The sequence below is a fragment of the Rhinolophus hipposideros genome (assembly GCF_964194185.1).
Source record: "Rhinolophus hipposideros genome assembly, chromosome: 17".
Classification (NCBI taxonomy): Eukaryota; Metazoa; Chordata; class Mammalia; order Chiroptera; family Rhinolophidae; genus Rhinolophus; species Rhinolophus hipposideros.
In genome coordinates this window covers 50550147-50568169 of record NC_138063.1, presented here as the reverse complement: position 1 = coordinate 50568169, position 18023 = coordinate 50550147, and the positions used below count along the sequence as shown (strand labels likewise).

The window sequence follows — 18023 nt, the reverse complement described above, 5'->3', positions numbered from 1 at the left end:
ACAACTAAACATTCTTAAAAACCTTCTTATATCAAAAGTATCTCTTAATGTTGCCTACTTTTATTATTTGCATGTCACAGAAGTCACAACGATCCTTAATAAAAGGTAACAAGTCATTAACAGCCTTAAATATTCACCAGATTAGTTTTGGGAAAAGTCAGAACAGAGAAGCTCCTCACTGAGGAGGACTCCCTAGGCCCCATGTTTATAAACAATGGGGACCAAAAAGGTGGCAACTTCATTTCCATCCACAGTCCTTGCTGGAAACCCAGATTCCTATAGGTCTCTTGACTAACACGGGGGAAGCTACTCATCCTCAAAGACCTAGTCAACACTGACCTAAATCAACACCTGAGCATCTGGCAAAGAAACGCTCTTGTCTGCTGTCCTCATTAGAGAACCTCTTTGTTGGCCCAGAAACTTTTTAAGTTCTCAGGGACTTCCTGTGTGAACCCCTCTGAGGGCTTCACGCCTTACCATCATTCCTCATGTGTTCCCAGTTCTTGGACCCGAACTCTCTTTTGGCTCTCACACCACATCACTGCTCCTTCTTTTTTGTTGGTGTCCCCTCCTAGGGCACTGTCACCTTTGACTCCCAAAAGTCTAGGGCACTGCCTGGCACACAACAGCAACTCAATAAATCTGAAGAATGGACACCCGCCCCCTCTTCTCCACCAAATGCTAGATATGTAAGGAGAAATGCTGACTCTATTTGGAAAATTTAGGAAAATTCAGAACTCAGTTTTTTTTTTTTTTTTTTTTTTTTAAAGCCCAAACAAATAAAACACTTTAGTAAGAAAGGAAGGCAGATGTTCAAATTGTGTCTGGAGGGCAGAGCGGTAGGATAGGAGCAGTGAAATGCAGGGGTGCCCAGCATTACATACATCACTCCAGAAACAGCATTTCATTTCTCCTACAATTATGCAGTCACTTAGATGGGAAGTAGTCCACTAGATGAATTATTCTGCCAACAGGAACTTACCTTTCTTTAAGCTTACTAATGTTATAGAAGTCTTTCTAGAAATATTTTAATCAGAAAGGAAGTATATAAGTCACAGGGCTATAATCCCAAATCAATAGGTGTACACTGACTGCTCTACTTGAGTCACTGTGTCTTCTTCTTGATCTTAATTACCTTTAATAGTAACGACAGTGGATATCTGTCAAACATGCTGTGCCCAACTCCAACACGTGGAATCCTGCAGCAGTCCAATGAGTGCACTGTTATCTGCATTTTACAGAGGAAAACACCAGTGGAGAGGACAAGGTAATATGCTTTAAGGCCACAGCACATGCTGGTTGAACCTAGACTCAAATTTATAACAGTGTTCACAATGAAAAGTTGTAACAATGAAAGTCAGATGCGTGAAAAAAAGGAAAAGTGAAATGTTCTGCAAATGACCCAGAATCACCATCAAGCTGTTAAAGAGCAAAGCTTAACTTTGCAATTTGTGTTTTTTCTTTGCAGTTGTAGTTCATAAATCTTAGCAATAGCATCAAGGATAGATATATTTAGCACTGATAAGATCTGTAAGTTCTCCCTAAGGCAAAACATTTCCAAAATATCACTGTATTTCTTTTTGCTGGGCCATAAGAAGTTACAAAGATGAAAACAGCAAAAATAAACAGAAGCTTCTTTCTGCACATTCCTTTTCAGAAAAAGCTAAATAAATGAAAAAATAACACAATGGTCCATTCCTATGATTACGGCTGAACAGACGTCACACCCTTTTTTTTCTCTGCTCTACCCCACCACCAACGATTTTATTTTATTTTACTTAACACTTTCAGGAAGTTGAAGGATTTCAGACTTTGAAATTAGTCTCAATTCAAACAGTCGTGATTTTATTGCCACTTTATAATAACCATCTTAATTTGTCCAGTAGCTTTTCTTTCAAGGATATAGTGTCATCCAGTTTTGGATATAATATTTCTACTAAGAGAAAGGATTCCCAGCATTTTCACTGAGTTGAGAGTGAGAAAATGAAGCACTGTGTAATGGAAAAGAGGTAATACAGAAACGTCATCAAAATGGTGGCGAGATAAGCCTCTGTAAAGCTCCCCTGGAATTTACAACTAATGGAACAACAATAACTCCACAAAGGACTCCCTGCACAGCAGACAGGCAAGACGAAGAGGCCGACTACTGAATTCACCTCCAGGTGGGTGAATCGCGCGAGCGGGGGAGGAGGGAGAGGAGAAGTGCGGAGATGGAGCCGCGCGGGCGCAGGACACAGACCTAGCTCAGTGCTCCGAGCTCGCTGCATCCCGGAACTACCGCAGCTGCAGGAGAGGGAAGGACTCGGACTGCTAGGGCTCCGCTTACGGCCCACAGGGCTGAGGGGGCAGCTTATAACACAGCTGAACCCAACGCTCATGGCAGAGACCTCAGAGAAAAGACTGAGGGAAGAAGGCTGAAAACAGTGATTTAAGCCCTCACTGCTGAGCAGAGAACAGAAGCCTTAGGCACTGAGACTAGCCACCCCTCCCTACCCTCCCAGAGCTTGCCCCGCCCCCACCTGCCACTTACCAGAAGCGGAACAGTAGCAGTGTCAGATCAAAGGACAGAATATTTGCTGTTTTGAGAACTGTGGACCGCAGACAAAGATTTGCAGCCCAACTAGTTCCCGCAAAGGGGAGGGAGCTGTGGAAGCGGACCGGCTGTGGTGCTGGTCTCAGGCATTGCTCTGGGCCACCTCTCACAACTCATCCCGCCCCTGGCCCCACCTATCTGGGCGGATCCCTGCAGGAGTAAACAGAACTGCTAAAACATACGGGCTCTGACTCTGGTGCAGGAAGAGCTTTGGAACTTCAAAAGCTCTCCACATACCCACACGGACACTGAGCCCAGTGACCCAGGCGAACTATTAACAGAGGAGAAGCCCTTCTCACAGGGAATCCCCCCATTGTGTGAGAAGCTGGAATAGTGCAGAGAAAACATAGCACTACCATTGAGAGAGAGAGAAAAAAGGCTGCAGTCGGAGAGAAAATAAAACATTCTACCAACAAGTACTGGAAAAAGAAAGACCTCTTCCTATCAACCTGTTGCTGAAGTCACTCCTGTAGATGTCTAGGAAGACAAACAATAAATCAGTAATTGCCATAAATAACCAAGGCAACAAGACAGCTCAGAAAGAAAGTGAAAAGTCTCCAGAAAAGGAATTTAAAAATATGGATATATGTGACTCAAATGGCAGAGAATTCAAGATTGCAGTTCTAAAAAAAACTCAACGAGATGCAAGAAAATACAGAAAGGCAGTTTAATGAACTCAGAAACACAATCAAAGAACAACATGAGCATTTTACGAAAGTGATTGAAATTTTAAAAAAGAACCAAATAGAATTTCTGGAGATTAAGAACTCAATAGAAGAAATTAAGAATGAAATAGCCAGCTTAGGTAGTAGAGTTGACCAGATGGAGGAAAGAATCACTGACATCGAAGATAGAAACCTGGAAATTACACGGATGGAAGAAAGAGACGTAAAAGAAAGAACTCTACAAGAACTTTCTGACTCCATCAGAAAGAGCAATGTGAGAATAATGGGCAACAAGAAGGAGAAGAAAGAGAGAAGGGAACAGAGAATATATTCGAACAAATTGTCGATGAGAACTTCCCACACTTGTGGACAGAACTGGATCCTCGAATCCAAGAAGCAAATAGAGCACCCAATTACCTCAATCCCAACAGGCCTTCTCCAAGGCACATTGTATTGAAGCTGTCCAAAATCAACGACAAAGAAAGAATCCTCAGTGCAGCCAGGGAAAAGAAGACAGTAACCTACAAAGGAAAGCCCATTAGATTATCATCAGATTTTCAGCAGAAACTCTACAAGCCAGGAGGGAGTGGAACCAAATATTCAAACTATTGAAAGAGAGAAATTATGAGCGAAGAATAATATATGCAGCAAAGATATCCTTTAGATATGAAGGAGGAATAAAGACCTTTCCAGACATACCAAAGCTGAGGGAATTTTCTATTACATGACCTGCACTACAAGAAATACTAAAGGAGGCTATTTGACTACCATCAACGGGGACAATTTGTCCCAACCAAAACATAAAAAGGGGGACAGTAAAGGCCTGAACTGGAATATGGGAATGGAAAAAGTAAGCGTGCGGAAGAAAATGGAATTCTCTAAATAGGACTTTCTTTTACATAAACTTAAGGGTAACCACTGAAAAAAAATCCAGAACTGAAATACATATTATAATAAAAGAAACAGAGGGAAACATCATAGACTATCACCACACAGAAATAATAAGACAACAAAAAGGCAAAGAAACAATGGAGACACAGCCTTACAAGAAAACTAAAGATACAATGACAGGAAATCCTCACATATCAATAATCACCCTAAATGTAAATTGACTGAACTCACCAATAAAAAGGCACAGAGTAGCAGATTGGATCAAAAAACTAAACCCAACCATATCCTGTCTCCAAGAGACACATCTCAGCTACAAGGAAAAGCATAGACTCAAAATGAAAGGATGGAAATTGACACTCCAAGCAAATGGTATCCAGAGAAAATCAGGTGTAGCCATAATGATATCAGATGAAACAGACTTCAGGGTGAAAAAGATAACAAGAGACAAAGATGGACATTTCATAATGGTAAAGGGGTCTATACAACAAGAAGACATAACTGTCATCAATATTTATGCCCCCAATCAGGGAGCACCGAAATATACCAAGCAACTACTAACAGAACTAAAGGGAGAAATTGACCAAAACACAATTATACTAGGGAACTTAAATACATCATTGACCGCTATGAATAGATCATCCAAACAAAAAATAAATAATGAAATAGCAGCCCTAAATGACGCATTAGATAAAATGGACATAACTGAAATACATAGAGCCCTTAATCCCAAAACATCAGACTATGCATTTTTTTTTTTTTTTTTTAGTGTACATGGAGCATTCTCAAGGATAGGCCATATATTGGGACATAAAATTAGCCTCAGCAAATTTAAGAAGATTGAAATCATACCAAGCATATTCTCTGATCACAAGGCTTTGAAATGGGATGTCAACTGAAAAAAGAAAGCAGGAAAAAACACAAATACATGGAGATTAAAAAATATACTTTTAAAAAAGAACTGGGTCAAAGAAGAAATTAGAGGAGAGATCAAAAGATACATAGAAACAAATGACAATGAAAATATAACCTACCAAAATTTTTGGGATGCAGCGAAAGCAGTTTTAAGAGGGAAATTTATATCATCACAGGCCTATCGCAAGAAACAACAAAAATCCCAAATAAATAACCTCATGTTACACTTAAGAACTAGAAAAAGAAGAATAAGTGAAACCCAAGGTCAGCAGAAGAAAGGAGACAACAAAAATCAGAGCAGAACTAAATGAAATAGACAACAAGCAGACAGTGAAAAACAATGTGACAAAGAGCTGGTTCTTTAAAAAGATTAACAAAATTGACAAACCCTTGGCTAGACTCACTAAGATAAAAAGAGAGAAGACACTAACAAAATCAGAAATGAAAAATGGGAAGTTATCACGGACACCACAGAAATACAAAGGATCATCCAAGAATACTATGAAGGACTATATGCTACCAAATTCAATGACCTAGGAGAAATGGACAAGTTCTTAGAAACATATAGCCACCTAGGCTGAAACATGTAGAACTGGAAAATCTAAACAGGCCGATCACCAGTAACGAAATTGAATATATCATCCAAAACCTTCCCAAAAGCAAACGCGACTCGATGGCTTCACTAGTGAATTCTACCAAACCTCCCAAGAGGATCTAATACCAATCCTGCTCAAACTCTTCCAAAAAACTGAGGAAGAGACAGTACTCCCCAATTCATGTTGTGTGGCCAACATTACCCTGATACCAAAACCTGGTAAGGACAACAAAAAATAAGAAAACTACAGACTAATATCTCTAATGAATACTGATGCAAAAATCCGAAACAAAATTCTAGCAAATCGAATACAACAATGCATTAAAAAGATTATTCATCACGACCAAGTTGCAATCATCCCCGGAGCACAAGAATGGTTCAACATCTGCATATCCATCAATGTGATACATCACATAAACAAAATAAAGGACAAAAATCGTATGATTATATCAATCGATGCAGAAAAAGCATTTGACGAGATATAACATCCATTTACGACTAAAACTTAATAAAATAGGTATAGAAGGAAAATACCTTAACATAATAAAGGCCATATATGACAAGCCCTCAGCTCATCTCATAATTAATGGTGAAAAACTGAAGCCCTTTGCTCTACATTCAGGAACACGACACGCCTGTCCCCTATCACCTCTGCTTCCAACATATTGTTGGAAGTCCTTGCCAGAGCAAGAGAAAGAAATAAAAGGCATCCAAATTGGATATAAGAAGTTAAATTATCACTCTTTGCAGATGACATGATGCTATATATAGAAAACCCTAAAGATTCCACCAAAAAGCCATTAGAAACAATCAACGAATACAGTAAAGTTGCTGGCTACAAAATCAACGTACAAAAGTCCATTGCATTCCTATATACTAACAATGAAATCTCAGAAAAAGAAATACAAAAAACAATTCCTTTTGCAATTGCAGTAAAAAGAATAAAATACCTAGGAATAAAACAAGGATGTGAAAGACCTCTATGGTGAAAACTATAAGACATTTTTTAAGTTGACACAATTGAAGAAGACACAAAGAAATGGAAAGACATTCTGTGCTCATGGATTGGAAGAATCAACATAGTTAAAAAGGCCATATTACCCAAAGCAATATACAGATTTAATGCAATCCCCATCAAAATCCCAATGGCATTTTTTAAAGAAATAGAACAAAAAATCATCAGATTTGTTTGGAATCACAAAAAAACCCAAATAGCAAAAGCAATCTTAAGAAAAAAGAACAATACTGGAAATATTACACTTCCTGAGTTTAGCTTGTACTACAGGGCTACAGTAATCAAAACAGCATGGTATTGGCAGAAAAAGAGACACATAGACCAATGGAATAGAACTGAGAACCCAGAAATAAAACCACATAAATATGGACAGATAATTTTTGACAAAGAAGCTAAAAACATACAATGGACGAAAGACAGCCTCTTCAACAAATGGTGCTGGGAGAATTGGATAGCCACCGCAAAAGAATGAAACAGGACTGCTATGTGTCGCCATGTACCAAAATTAATTCAAAGTGGATCAAAGACTTAAGCATAAGACCTGACACAATAAACTGCATAGAAGAAAACATAGGTACTAAACTTATGGACCTTGGGTTCAAAGAGCATTTTATAAATTTGACTCCAAAGCCAAGGGAAGTAAAATCCAAAATAAATGAATGGGACTATATCAAACTAAAAAGCTTCTGCACAGCAAAAGAAACCATCGATAAAATAAAGAGGCAACCAACTGAATGGGAGAAGATTTTTGCAAACCGTCCCTCCGATAAGGGGCTAATATCCAAAATATACAAGGAACTCATGCAACTCAACAACAAAAAAAGCAAACAACCGAATTGAAAAATGGGCAGAGGACCTGAAGAGACATTTCTCCAAAGAGGACTTACAAATGGCAAGTAGACATATGAAAAAATGCTCAACATCAGTAATCATCAGAGAAATGCAAATAAAAACCACAATGAGATATCACCTCACCCCAGTCAGAACGACTACTATCAACAAGACAAATAGTAACAAGTGTTGGAGAGGCTGTGGAGAAAAAGGAACCCTCATACACTGTTGGTGGGAATGCAGACTGGTGCAGCAGTTATGGAAGGCAGTGTGGAGGTTCCTCAAAAAATTACGAATAGAATTACCATATGACCCAGCAATCCCTCTCCAGGGTATCTACCCAAAAAATCTGAAAACATTTATACATAAAGACACGTGTGCTCCAATGTTCATTGCAGCTTTGTTTACAGTGGCCAAGACATGGAAACAACCAAAATGTTCTTCGATAGATGAATGGATAAAGAAGTTGTGGTATATATACACAATGGAATACTATTCAGCGGTAAGAAAAGATGAAATAGGACCATGTGTGACAACATGAATGGATCTTGAGAGTATAATGCTAAGCGAAATAAGTCAGACAGAAAAAGTGGAGAACCCTATGATTTCACTGATGTATGGTATATAAACCAAAAACAACAAAAGAACAAAACAAACAAATGAAGAAACAAAAACTCATAGACACAGACAATAGTTTAGTGGTTACCAGAGGGTAAGGGGGTGGGGGGTGGGAGATGAGGGTAAAGGGTTTATTGTCACCCCAATAAACTTAAAAAATAAAGAAGGTAATACAAAATGGCTGTCGGTAGATTATGTTTGTTTTTTCTTTTTGTTTTTAATTAAAGTTTATTGGGGTGACAATTGTTAGTAAAGTTATATAGATTTCAGGTGTACAATTCTGTATTACATCATATATAAATCCCATTGTGTGTTCACCACCCAGAGTCAGTTCTCCTTCCATCACCATATATTTGATCCCCCTTACCCTCATCACCCACCCCCCACCCCCTTACCGTCTGGTAACCACTAAATTATTGTCTGTGTCTATGAGTTTTTCTTTCTCATTTGTTTGAGTCGACCATCTTTTAATTCCTGTACTGAAGGCACCTGATCTTGACAAATCCTATTTAATATTATCTGGCTTTTTTCTTACACTTTGTTGTGAGTACTCAACGATATAAAAACTAAGTACTATAACTAAAATAGTCTCATCCTCTAGAAGTAGGTATCCGTAAAATAGTAAAACGACTATATGCCATCAAAGCATACTTATCAGGCCTGAGGATATCCAATGTGTATCCAAGTTTAATAAGATCTGCCTCTCTTCCAACCATGTTGGACCTGCCTCCATTCCAGCACATAAAGACCACCCAGAGTCTCTGTGTCCAACATGTGCAGGGGCACAGGAGAGAGCCTTGCACTCACTGGAACACACACACACAGTGACACCACAAACTACATCAGGCAGGGAGAGGGGAGTCTGAGGTTATCAAAGTAAAGCTCTGGGGAACTGATTACAAGCGCCACCTCCAAGCCCATCAGAACAGCCAATTCCATTTCTATGAAGTATACGCGTATGAAAGAATTTTGCAGAAAGGGGCTTTTCCCTTCATAATAAAAAGATTAAGAATTCTTTTGTGGTGTTGACTACGCTTCAGGTACTAGTCTAAGAGCTTTATAAGTATACATTAACTCGCTGCAGTAGATCCTCTGAACAAATTTGTGAGGCAAATATTATTGTCCTATAGACAAAAAAATGGAGTCAGAGGTTAATAACTTGCCCAAGGTCATCAAGCTGGTAATAGAGCATAGATTTGAACCTGGGCTGAAAGGCTCCAGGCTCTGCCCCACCCTGCACAGCCTCATCTGATGTGTAAAGAGGGAATAACTGGAAGGGAAATATACCATATACTTAATGTTAAAAAAGAATTTTGTGGGTGGCTGGATGGCTCAGTTGGTTGGAGCATGAGCTCTCAACAACAAGGTTGCAGATTCAATTCCCACATGGGATGGTGGGCTGCACCCCCTGCAACTGAAGATTGAAAAAGGCAACTGGACTTGGAGCTGAGCTGCGCCCTCCACAACTAGATTGAAGGACACGTCTTGGAGCTGATGGGCCCTGGAGAAACACACTGTTGCCCAACATTCCCCAATTAAAAAAAAAAAAAAAATTTGGATTGCTAGGGAAATACTGTAGGAGTGAGGGATGCTGGCGGGCTTGGACAGACTGTTCCGGCAAATCCAGGCCTTCCTGCGCTCCCTGGTTACAGACCCGTATCATTTTGACCTCCTGGTCACAAGAGGAACAGAACCTTGATGGGGGAGGAGGATCTGGGGAAAAAATCAAAACAAAAACAAAACCCAGATGGTCAAATGCTGGGCCAGTAGCATTTTCTTCTTATGCAAAAAATGTAAACGTTACTACTACTCAGATTGGGTCCATACAAATACAGGGACTGTTAATGATTTTGTACTTTCCCATGCCATGTTTTTACATTTTGATATTTCATACTAACCCGTATATATTTTACTACGGTAGGGTAACAGGTTATTTTCTGGAGTGTTTCAGAGTTTTTGCATCTGTGACATAAATTAGGAGAAGAAAACATAACTGACACTTACAATTGCGTGTTCTAGGCTAGGTACATAAGATATTTTACCCCCATTTATTCTTCCTATACCAGAAAATGGGAAAAAAGTGTAAGTCCTACTTATTTTTCTTTTTTTCTTTTTATGAATGAGGAAAATGAAGTTAAGTTACTCGCTGAAAGACACTGATAGCTTGTGGTAGAGCTGGCACTTACATCCAGGACTGGGAGCCCACCTCTGAAATCCTCTTCCCATAATATCCCCTCACCTGGGGAGCCCCTAGAACGCGAGTAGTGGCCAAGGAGGTCAAGTGTTTTTCTTTTTAAGTGAAAAATTAAAAGTGGAAATTAGATGGTAGGTGTGTGATTCTTTGGCAGTCAGTAAGAGCCGAGTTTGTGTAGCAAGCCTGCAGTTGGGGAGACAGCACATGGGAGACAGCAGAACAAACTCCGCATTTAGAAGGGCCCGTTCCTTCCCCTGAGTCCTCCCCTGAGTCCTGGCTTCGTGGGTCCTGAAGCTTCTGCATTAAATTGAGCTGGGAAACCCAGGCGAGTTTCATTCATCAGCTACTTCCATCATAAGCTCGCCTAAGGTGGAATTTCAGGTTGTTGTTTTGTTTTGTAAACTAAGAAGGCATTATGTAAGCACCAGTAACCAAACAGTGGAGGGTGTCAGGTTGGGGGGCAGAGCGAGGGGGGGAGGGCAAAAGTTTTTCTATGGAATGTAGTATTGTGAAGTCTGTGTTGTTTTCTCATTTTAAAGGAAAGGATATTTTTAAAAAATAATTACATTTAATTAAGGGCACTATTTTAGGTCTGCAGTTTTGGTTTTCCAAATTATTTTCCAAATGTCAAAGATGTGCAATAAAAGAACCTAAAGAAAAATCAAATTTTTCCTTTGTTGAAGTACAGAAGCATAGCATTTTACCTTTTCCTAAACATTTTATTATGGCTATCTCCATGACTCACTTCCCTTTCTGAAAAGGACAAGCCAGGTGAGCAGGCGTTAGTTAGCTTTGTGTCCTATAAAATGGTTAGCAGAATGGTGTCTCACATAAATATGAACAGCCTCTCAAAAATATCTGCGGACTACTGTACAAAGCTGTTTACTTTACAAATTGAAACAAATACTTAATTAGAACAATGTATCTGGCACCCAAGTCTTGCGAATAATTTGGACTTATCAGTTCTCAAAGGAACCAACTCTGCCTTCTCAAGCCAGTTCCAAGATCTGTTAACAGACTGCTCCTGGAAGACTCCTCAGGCTGGCGGGAGAAAAGCAATCTCTAAGAATCTGTATCTCTATCATGCATAATGAACTCTTTCTTCTTCCGTGCCAGTGCAGAAAAGTGAAAGGCTGAAGGCACTTAAGCCAGGTCTTTAAATAGATTTGTATTCAACCTAAACAACCCCACCGCAACTACACTTCAATACTTTCTTTGAAAGACAGCTATTTTAGTTCATAAAAACCGACACAGTTCTCCACAAACCTACTGGGTTTGCATTAAGATCATTAATAAACCTAATTACACAACGCGTGGCATATGCTGGTGCAAAAACGAAATGTTAACCAAGATGCATCAGTTCCTTTCACATTCACATCTCCCTGAGTCATCGTGTTACATCATTTTGGCAGGGGAGTGAAATATCACTGCAGAGTCCACGGTGCTGGGCTTTTGGAGTGGGAAGTCTGGATGAATTTCTCTCTCTTTTAAGTGAAACACTTAGGCAGTTCAGCTATGGCTTGGAAGACTACATAAATACAGAAGAGCAAAATAAAATGCACAGCTTAGAATTCAAATCTAGTTCTAGACATTCATTCTGGGTTTCCTCTGATTTAAGTTTCAAGAATAAAGTACGACTATTTAATGTCCCTTGACAGAGGTTCCATTGCTTCTAAGCAAAGCTGACCAGTCACTCGTTGAGGACGCATTCCACTGATCATGTCACCTAATATTCAAAGCCAAACCCACAGCCCTTTCTCCCGGGGATTTACATTCACCTGCCCCGTGGACCTCTGGATTCTGCTTCCAGCTCAACTGCTGGTCCTGATAAAAAGCAGGTCACCTGCATCATGGAAGTTTCCCCACCCTGGGAACAGGCATCCTGAGTGCACCCTCATCTCAACACAGGACTCAAAAGGAATGTGTTCTCAGAGAACACAGGGACTACAGCAGGTAACGGAGTGAAAACGACTTCAGTAAAGCGCTATCATCTTCTAAGACCAGTTACTCTCAGGGGCCAGCCTGCGAAGTTCAACGCACTGCTGCAAAATGAGAAAAACAAAGACAGCGTACCAGAGGGTCTCAGAACTAAATTCAAAAACCTTTTAAATTCTGATTTAAATTCTTTCCTAATTCTGCAGGGGTCTACTTCATTCCCAAATGTCCTTCCTTGGTGAAATAAAGGAACTAGCAATCCTATGTTGGCCTCCAGCACTTTGGGGGAAATTTTACTGCCCAGGAAAATCAGAATTCTGGTCTAGACCACCTTACTGCTACTTTTCCTCCATTTAAAATACCAAATTTGGGGAAGTTTTTAATAAATATGTAAAAGGCTTAAGATGTGTGACTCAATATTTAGGTAAGAAATTTAATTCTTAGAGCATTATTTTAATATCCAGTAGGCAAGTTGACAAATGATGATAGAGCCATAGAGAAAGCCAATTTCATTGATACCATAGATCAATAACATCACTATTTTCACAGGGCTGTAGGGAGGATCAAATTAGATAAGCAGGAAAGGGCTTCATGATTCTGATCTATTAGAAATATCACAACACTAAGTAAATATAAATCTCAAGGCAAGCTAAGGAACAAGACAGCTGGAATTCATTGTAGCCCTGCCCCTGACCACTTGCCAACTAGCTGTGCCACAGAGGCTAAGCTGTTTACCTTTCTGAACCTTTCCTTCCTCATCTGTAAAATGAGGATAACTTTCAGGATTGTTGTGAGGATTAGAAAGTGTGCTTTTGCTGGTACATAGTAAATGCTCAACAGATTGTAGCTACTAATAGAACGCTATATTTTATATGTCTAACAACTAAATTACTTTCGCAGAGTCTAAATCAAGAGCCCAGGTCCTCAATATTACTCTAGTGTTTTTTTCTAGAATGCAAAACTGCTGGAGTAGGGTTGGGTGCTGTCTGGTAAAACCATTTCAATCCAAACAAAATTAGCAGCTAGCTTCCAACAGTTACATAGAAATAAAACAAAGGTTGACAAACACATAATTTCATGGCTTTGGTGTTTTTTTTTTTATATGCTAGTTGTGAATTTCTACAGCCAATTAGTTCTTTTTTTTCCATTTCTCAAAGTTCAAAATGCTGCTCCTGTGTTTTTTAAAGAACCTGTCAGTTATGCTGTCTATCTCAGACTAAGTAACTCAATCCCATGAATACAAGATACCATTTGAAAATAATATTCCACCTAGGGAATTTCCATTAGTCAATTATTAAAAAGTCTTTTTAGCTTTTCTTATTCTGGTGTCTGTGTCTTATAAACCAAATCAACTTCTGATCTGATTAATAATTTTAAAAAATCAACATTCTGCTCATTTATAATTTTACAAAATAGGTTCATTATCTCAAATCCCTCGGGATTTCCACTACAATCTTTTATAGAAGGTCCAAGTGAGTCTGATTCACTTTAAAAAGGCACTTTGGAGGCATTTTCTTCTAGCCTCGGAATTACACAGGCCATCACTTTAGTGAAGCACCTTGGTCTGCGTATGCTCAGACTCTTAGCCTCCCTCTTGCAAGGTGCATGGTATTTTCCAGACCCTGCTGTCATGAGCAGAGCACATCTGCAAGCCCAGAAGGGTACGGGTAGGTGCTACCATGGAAGAGAATCTTTCTCTGTGTAAATCTGACTGTACTACCTGTACATGAAACTCGACAAACTGGCCCCAGAAGAACCTGAGTTAATTGCTCTGATGGCAGGCATTCAGGTGAGGTAACCACAATTCTACACCACGCCCAATGCCATATTTAAGTAGCATTTTTTCTAAAGGAACTTGAGGAATGAGTTTGTTTACAACACTCCAATGGGGAGGAAGCCTCCCCTAACCAGTCCTCACCCTACCTTTGGTTGGAGGGGCTCCCCAAATATTCTGTACACATCTCTACCCTTGGATCATCTTGGTCCCCAGAACTCTGGGCCATATCTGGGAAGATGATGTCCTGTGCACCACCGAGTCCCCAGTGGGTAGCATAGCACCCAAAACACATTAAGTGCTCATTACGTTATTTGGTAAGTGGAAGGAAAAAGCAATTCAGAGGCAGAGCTTGAAGCGGGTTAATTAGCTTTCTTAAAGTGCCTTCACACTCTGTATCAGACCAGAAGTTATCATCTTTCTCTCAACTTCCCACAATTAATAGACACTACCAAGCCAAGTACTGTAGGCTACATATAGAGGAAACAAAAATGAGCTAGACAGGAGTCCAACTGCACAAGGAACCTCAAAATGGTAGTTGTGGAAGAGAAAATGTGGATGTTTATGTGTACATATTTATGTTTGTTTGTTAAGAGGACAGAGGAAGAAAACGTCTGGTTTCCTTGCCTCCCACTTTCTTCCTCATTCCCAAATATCCTATGGAATCCTGGCCAATTAGTTCCACTGCCTCCATGCCAAAACTGTACTCAGAGACTTCATGGCTGCAGTTGCTGTAGGATAAGGTCCACATTCCTCGGCCTTGCAGTCAGGGTCTTGAAGCATTCATTCCTGATGTCCCCTAGTGAGTCTTTTGCTGAATGGGGGGGTGCTGCTCCACTGTGGCCCCCAGAGAGAAAACGCTTCTCCATCTCCCCTCTGCCCCACTCTAAAGCACACCTCTGCTCATCTATCTCTTATCTTACTTCCATCCACCCAAGCCCTGTTACCCACCCATTCATTAGTGCCTGTGCCGATTTCTCTTCATCACACATTTTTATACATTTAAAGTGTGGAGCCATAACAGATGGTAATTCTGAACTGCTTTTAACTCTTTTATTTATGTCAGGTACTAAAGTAACAGTATAAACCCTCATTATACGATCCAAGACTGGATATTTGAAACAGGTATAGTTATGCTACTGAATTTTAATATCAAGGTCCCAAGGCCACTATTTAGTATATGTGCTGCCAAAGCGAGCACCCAAGGCCACTATTTAAAAGCAAAAAGGATACAGAGAGTACAAGCATTTCCAAAGTGATCTATTCCAAAAAAAGCTTTAAGGGAAACAAATTCTCACAAAACAAAAAGACAGTATAAAATTTGGAGGATTAATTTTCTATTAAGACATTTTAAATGTATTTTTTGTTACATGGAAATTTAAAACCAATTCATTCCCAAATTGTACCGCTTTGGAACTACCACTAGCTACAATACTAAATATATATATGAGGAATGATACTTTTAATTCTGAATTTCAAATTTAAATACTATTCTATTCTGTTTTTTGTACTTCCCCTCCTTGCCTACCAATGAATGTGAGACTGCCCTTTATTTTGAAGAACCACCTCATCTATGGGTTTCCCTCAGCTTTGACAGCTTTTAAGTGGTTTTCCATGGAAACAACTGTTACTCACACCCACCTGACAAACCTATACTAAGTCCTGTACATTTGACTTCATGAAAAAATTTCCCCTGCAGTTTCAATTTTAGGTCCTGAGGACACTATACTTCCTGACCCGGAGTGTTACTGCATTACATCACTGTTGTACTTCACAGTAGCTAGGAGGTACTGGAAGACTTGTCTCCACTTTTGTGAGTCCCTGCGTTGAGGTCATGGACAAGGGCAAGTACAGCTGAAGTCCCTCTGCCCTGCCTTTATAGTTAAGGCAAGACGTTTTGTGTAGTTTTAGACTTAATATTCTCCATAGGTGCTCTACAGGGATTTTTAAACTTCGTTATTTTAGCGCATTATAAAAGAGAGCTCAAAATTAGAAAATAAACCGTGGTTTACTGTAGAAACACTCTTCGCGAGGCAAAGCTAAGGCACCCAAATGCACTAGAGATGACCCACTTTGGCTTCTAGCCAGGGGCAGAGCTTCACTACACTACATACCTGCTGCCCTCCTCGCACGACCTTGTTCTCGGGTGAATAATATAAGGGCTGGGAGTTTCCGTGGAGAGATGCTCACAGTGTCCCAGAGCTGAAAGGGACCAATGCATCAATCAGCCTGGCCTCAGGACAGCCCCTGGAGGGTGCGAGGGGGGACGCTGAGACGCTCCGACGGGGGCCGTGCGAGAGGTCTGTGCCGGCATGCTCCAAGGGCAAGGATGCGTGGAGATTACACCCACATTTCTCCGTCTGCCTTTGGGAATAGGATCGAAGGGCTTCCAAGGGGCCGCCGCCCCCTCCCCCTACATGTCACCGAGAGGCCCAGCCACCAAATGCAAGGCCATCCAAGGCCATGTAGGTGGAGAACGGCTAACGGGCGACGAGAAGGAGGCCGACAGAGAAAGCGCCGACGGCGGAGGGCCCAGCCCCAGAGCCCTTACCCACGGTGGACTTGCAGGCCTCGCAGAAGGTGTCGTCGGTGAAGCGCTCCATCAGGCTGGTCTTGCCCACGCCGCGGGAGCCGATGATGATGACCTGCAGCTTGAAGTCAGCCGGCCTGGGGGGCTGCTTCCTCCGGCGGGCCTGGCCACCCGACAGCGCCGGGGAGCCCGCGCCCAGACCACCGCCGCCCCCGGCCCGCCTCTGCAGCGCGGTGCCCGGATCCATGCACGCATACGGCTCCCGCTCGGCCCGCCGCCCGCAGCCGCCCGCCCCCGGGCCGCGCGCCCCGGGCTCCGGCGCCCCCTGGGCCTCCGCCGTGCGCCGGGGGTCGGCCCGGAGCTCGGCGTCCGGCCGCTCGAGCGGCCCCGGTGGCCCGTGGGCTCCGCGCTGCAGCTGCGCCGCGGGCCGGCTCCCCGCGTCCCCGTCCACGCCGCCGCCGCCGCCGCCGCCGCCGCCAGCAGAGGAGGAAGGGAAGCAGCTACTCCGCAGCAGCGGCAGCAGCATCCCGGACGAGGAGGGGCAGGAAGCGCAGGCGCGGGGAGGGTGGGCGGAGCGGCCGGGCTCGCGCCGGCGGGAGGTCCGCGCACGCGCGCCCCTGGCGGGCAGGAGGACCGCCGCGTCCTGCGCGCCGCTGCCGTGGCCCACCTCGCTTCACGTCCTACGCTTCCTGTACCCCTTCTGCTCCGCTTCCCCTGCGTGCAGCTTGCCACCTCTTGTTTTCTTCTCTTTTCTTTCTCTCGGCTGTTTTGTTTTCCCTTTCTCTTCTACACTCCCCCTTCTCTCTGCTTTGGCTGAGCAGTCCTAAGACACCATGCCCGTTTATTAGCCATCTCTTCCCCAAATCTAATACGCTCCCCAAATACTGACTCCCAAACCACTGCCGCAATTCACAATGTTGCCAGGACGCCCGCACGTCCCTTAGCCACGCCTCCCCCGTCACACCGGGCCAACTTGGGGCGCCTGTCAGGGCCGCTCTCCAGCACACCCGCACTTACGGGTGGAAGCCCCGCGCACCTCTGATTGGTCTTTCCCTATCATGTGTGTCTTCCATTTTCCACAGGAAATACACGAAATCCATTATTTTTAGCCCCGATTGCTGCCTCATTCAAAGTCAGGAAGTTTTTGTTCTGTTTAACTTTAAAAAATAATGGCATGTTCCTTGGGGGAAGCAAATGAGTTAGCACTCAAACTGTAGTAAGAAACTCCAAGACTGAAAGTCCAGAAGTTTAGGAATTAAGGACTCAGTACATTTTGCCATTTCCATTTGAAAAGATTTAAGGATACAGAAAAGCCCTGCTCTGATTGCTTGCCAAGGATTTGTTTAGCAATTTCCTCAGTGGGAACCTGAGCACCTCAGAACACAAGGTTCTAAACATGATAGGAGCTGGCACATTTGCGGAGAATGATCACGTAACCCACCCATTGCAGCTGTATTTAGAACTGGGTTT

The 18023-nt window shown here is 42.1% G+C and overlaps 1 protein-coding gene across 2 annotated transcripts in view; it reads right to left on the bottom strand.

Annotated features, from left to right (window-relative positions):
* RAB12 (RAB12, member RAS oncogene family) overlaps positions 1-17163 on the bottom strand; it is a 31010-nt gene extending 13847 nt beyond the window's left edge. Inside the window, exon 1 of one of the 2 annotated variants that reach the window (XM_081079023.1) lies at positions 16575-17163. In XM_081079023.1, coding sequence (XP_080935149.1) covers positions 16575-17079 — 505 coding nt within the window. In that variant the 5' untranslated portion in view covers positions 17080-17163. The remainder of the gene's footprint in view (positions 1-16574) is intronic. The other variant, XM_081079022.1, reaches the window with a different exon arrangement.
* Positions 17164-18023: the final 860 nt, after the last annotated feature.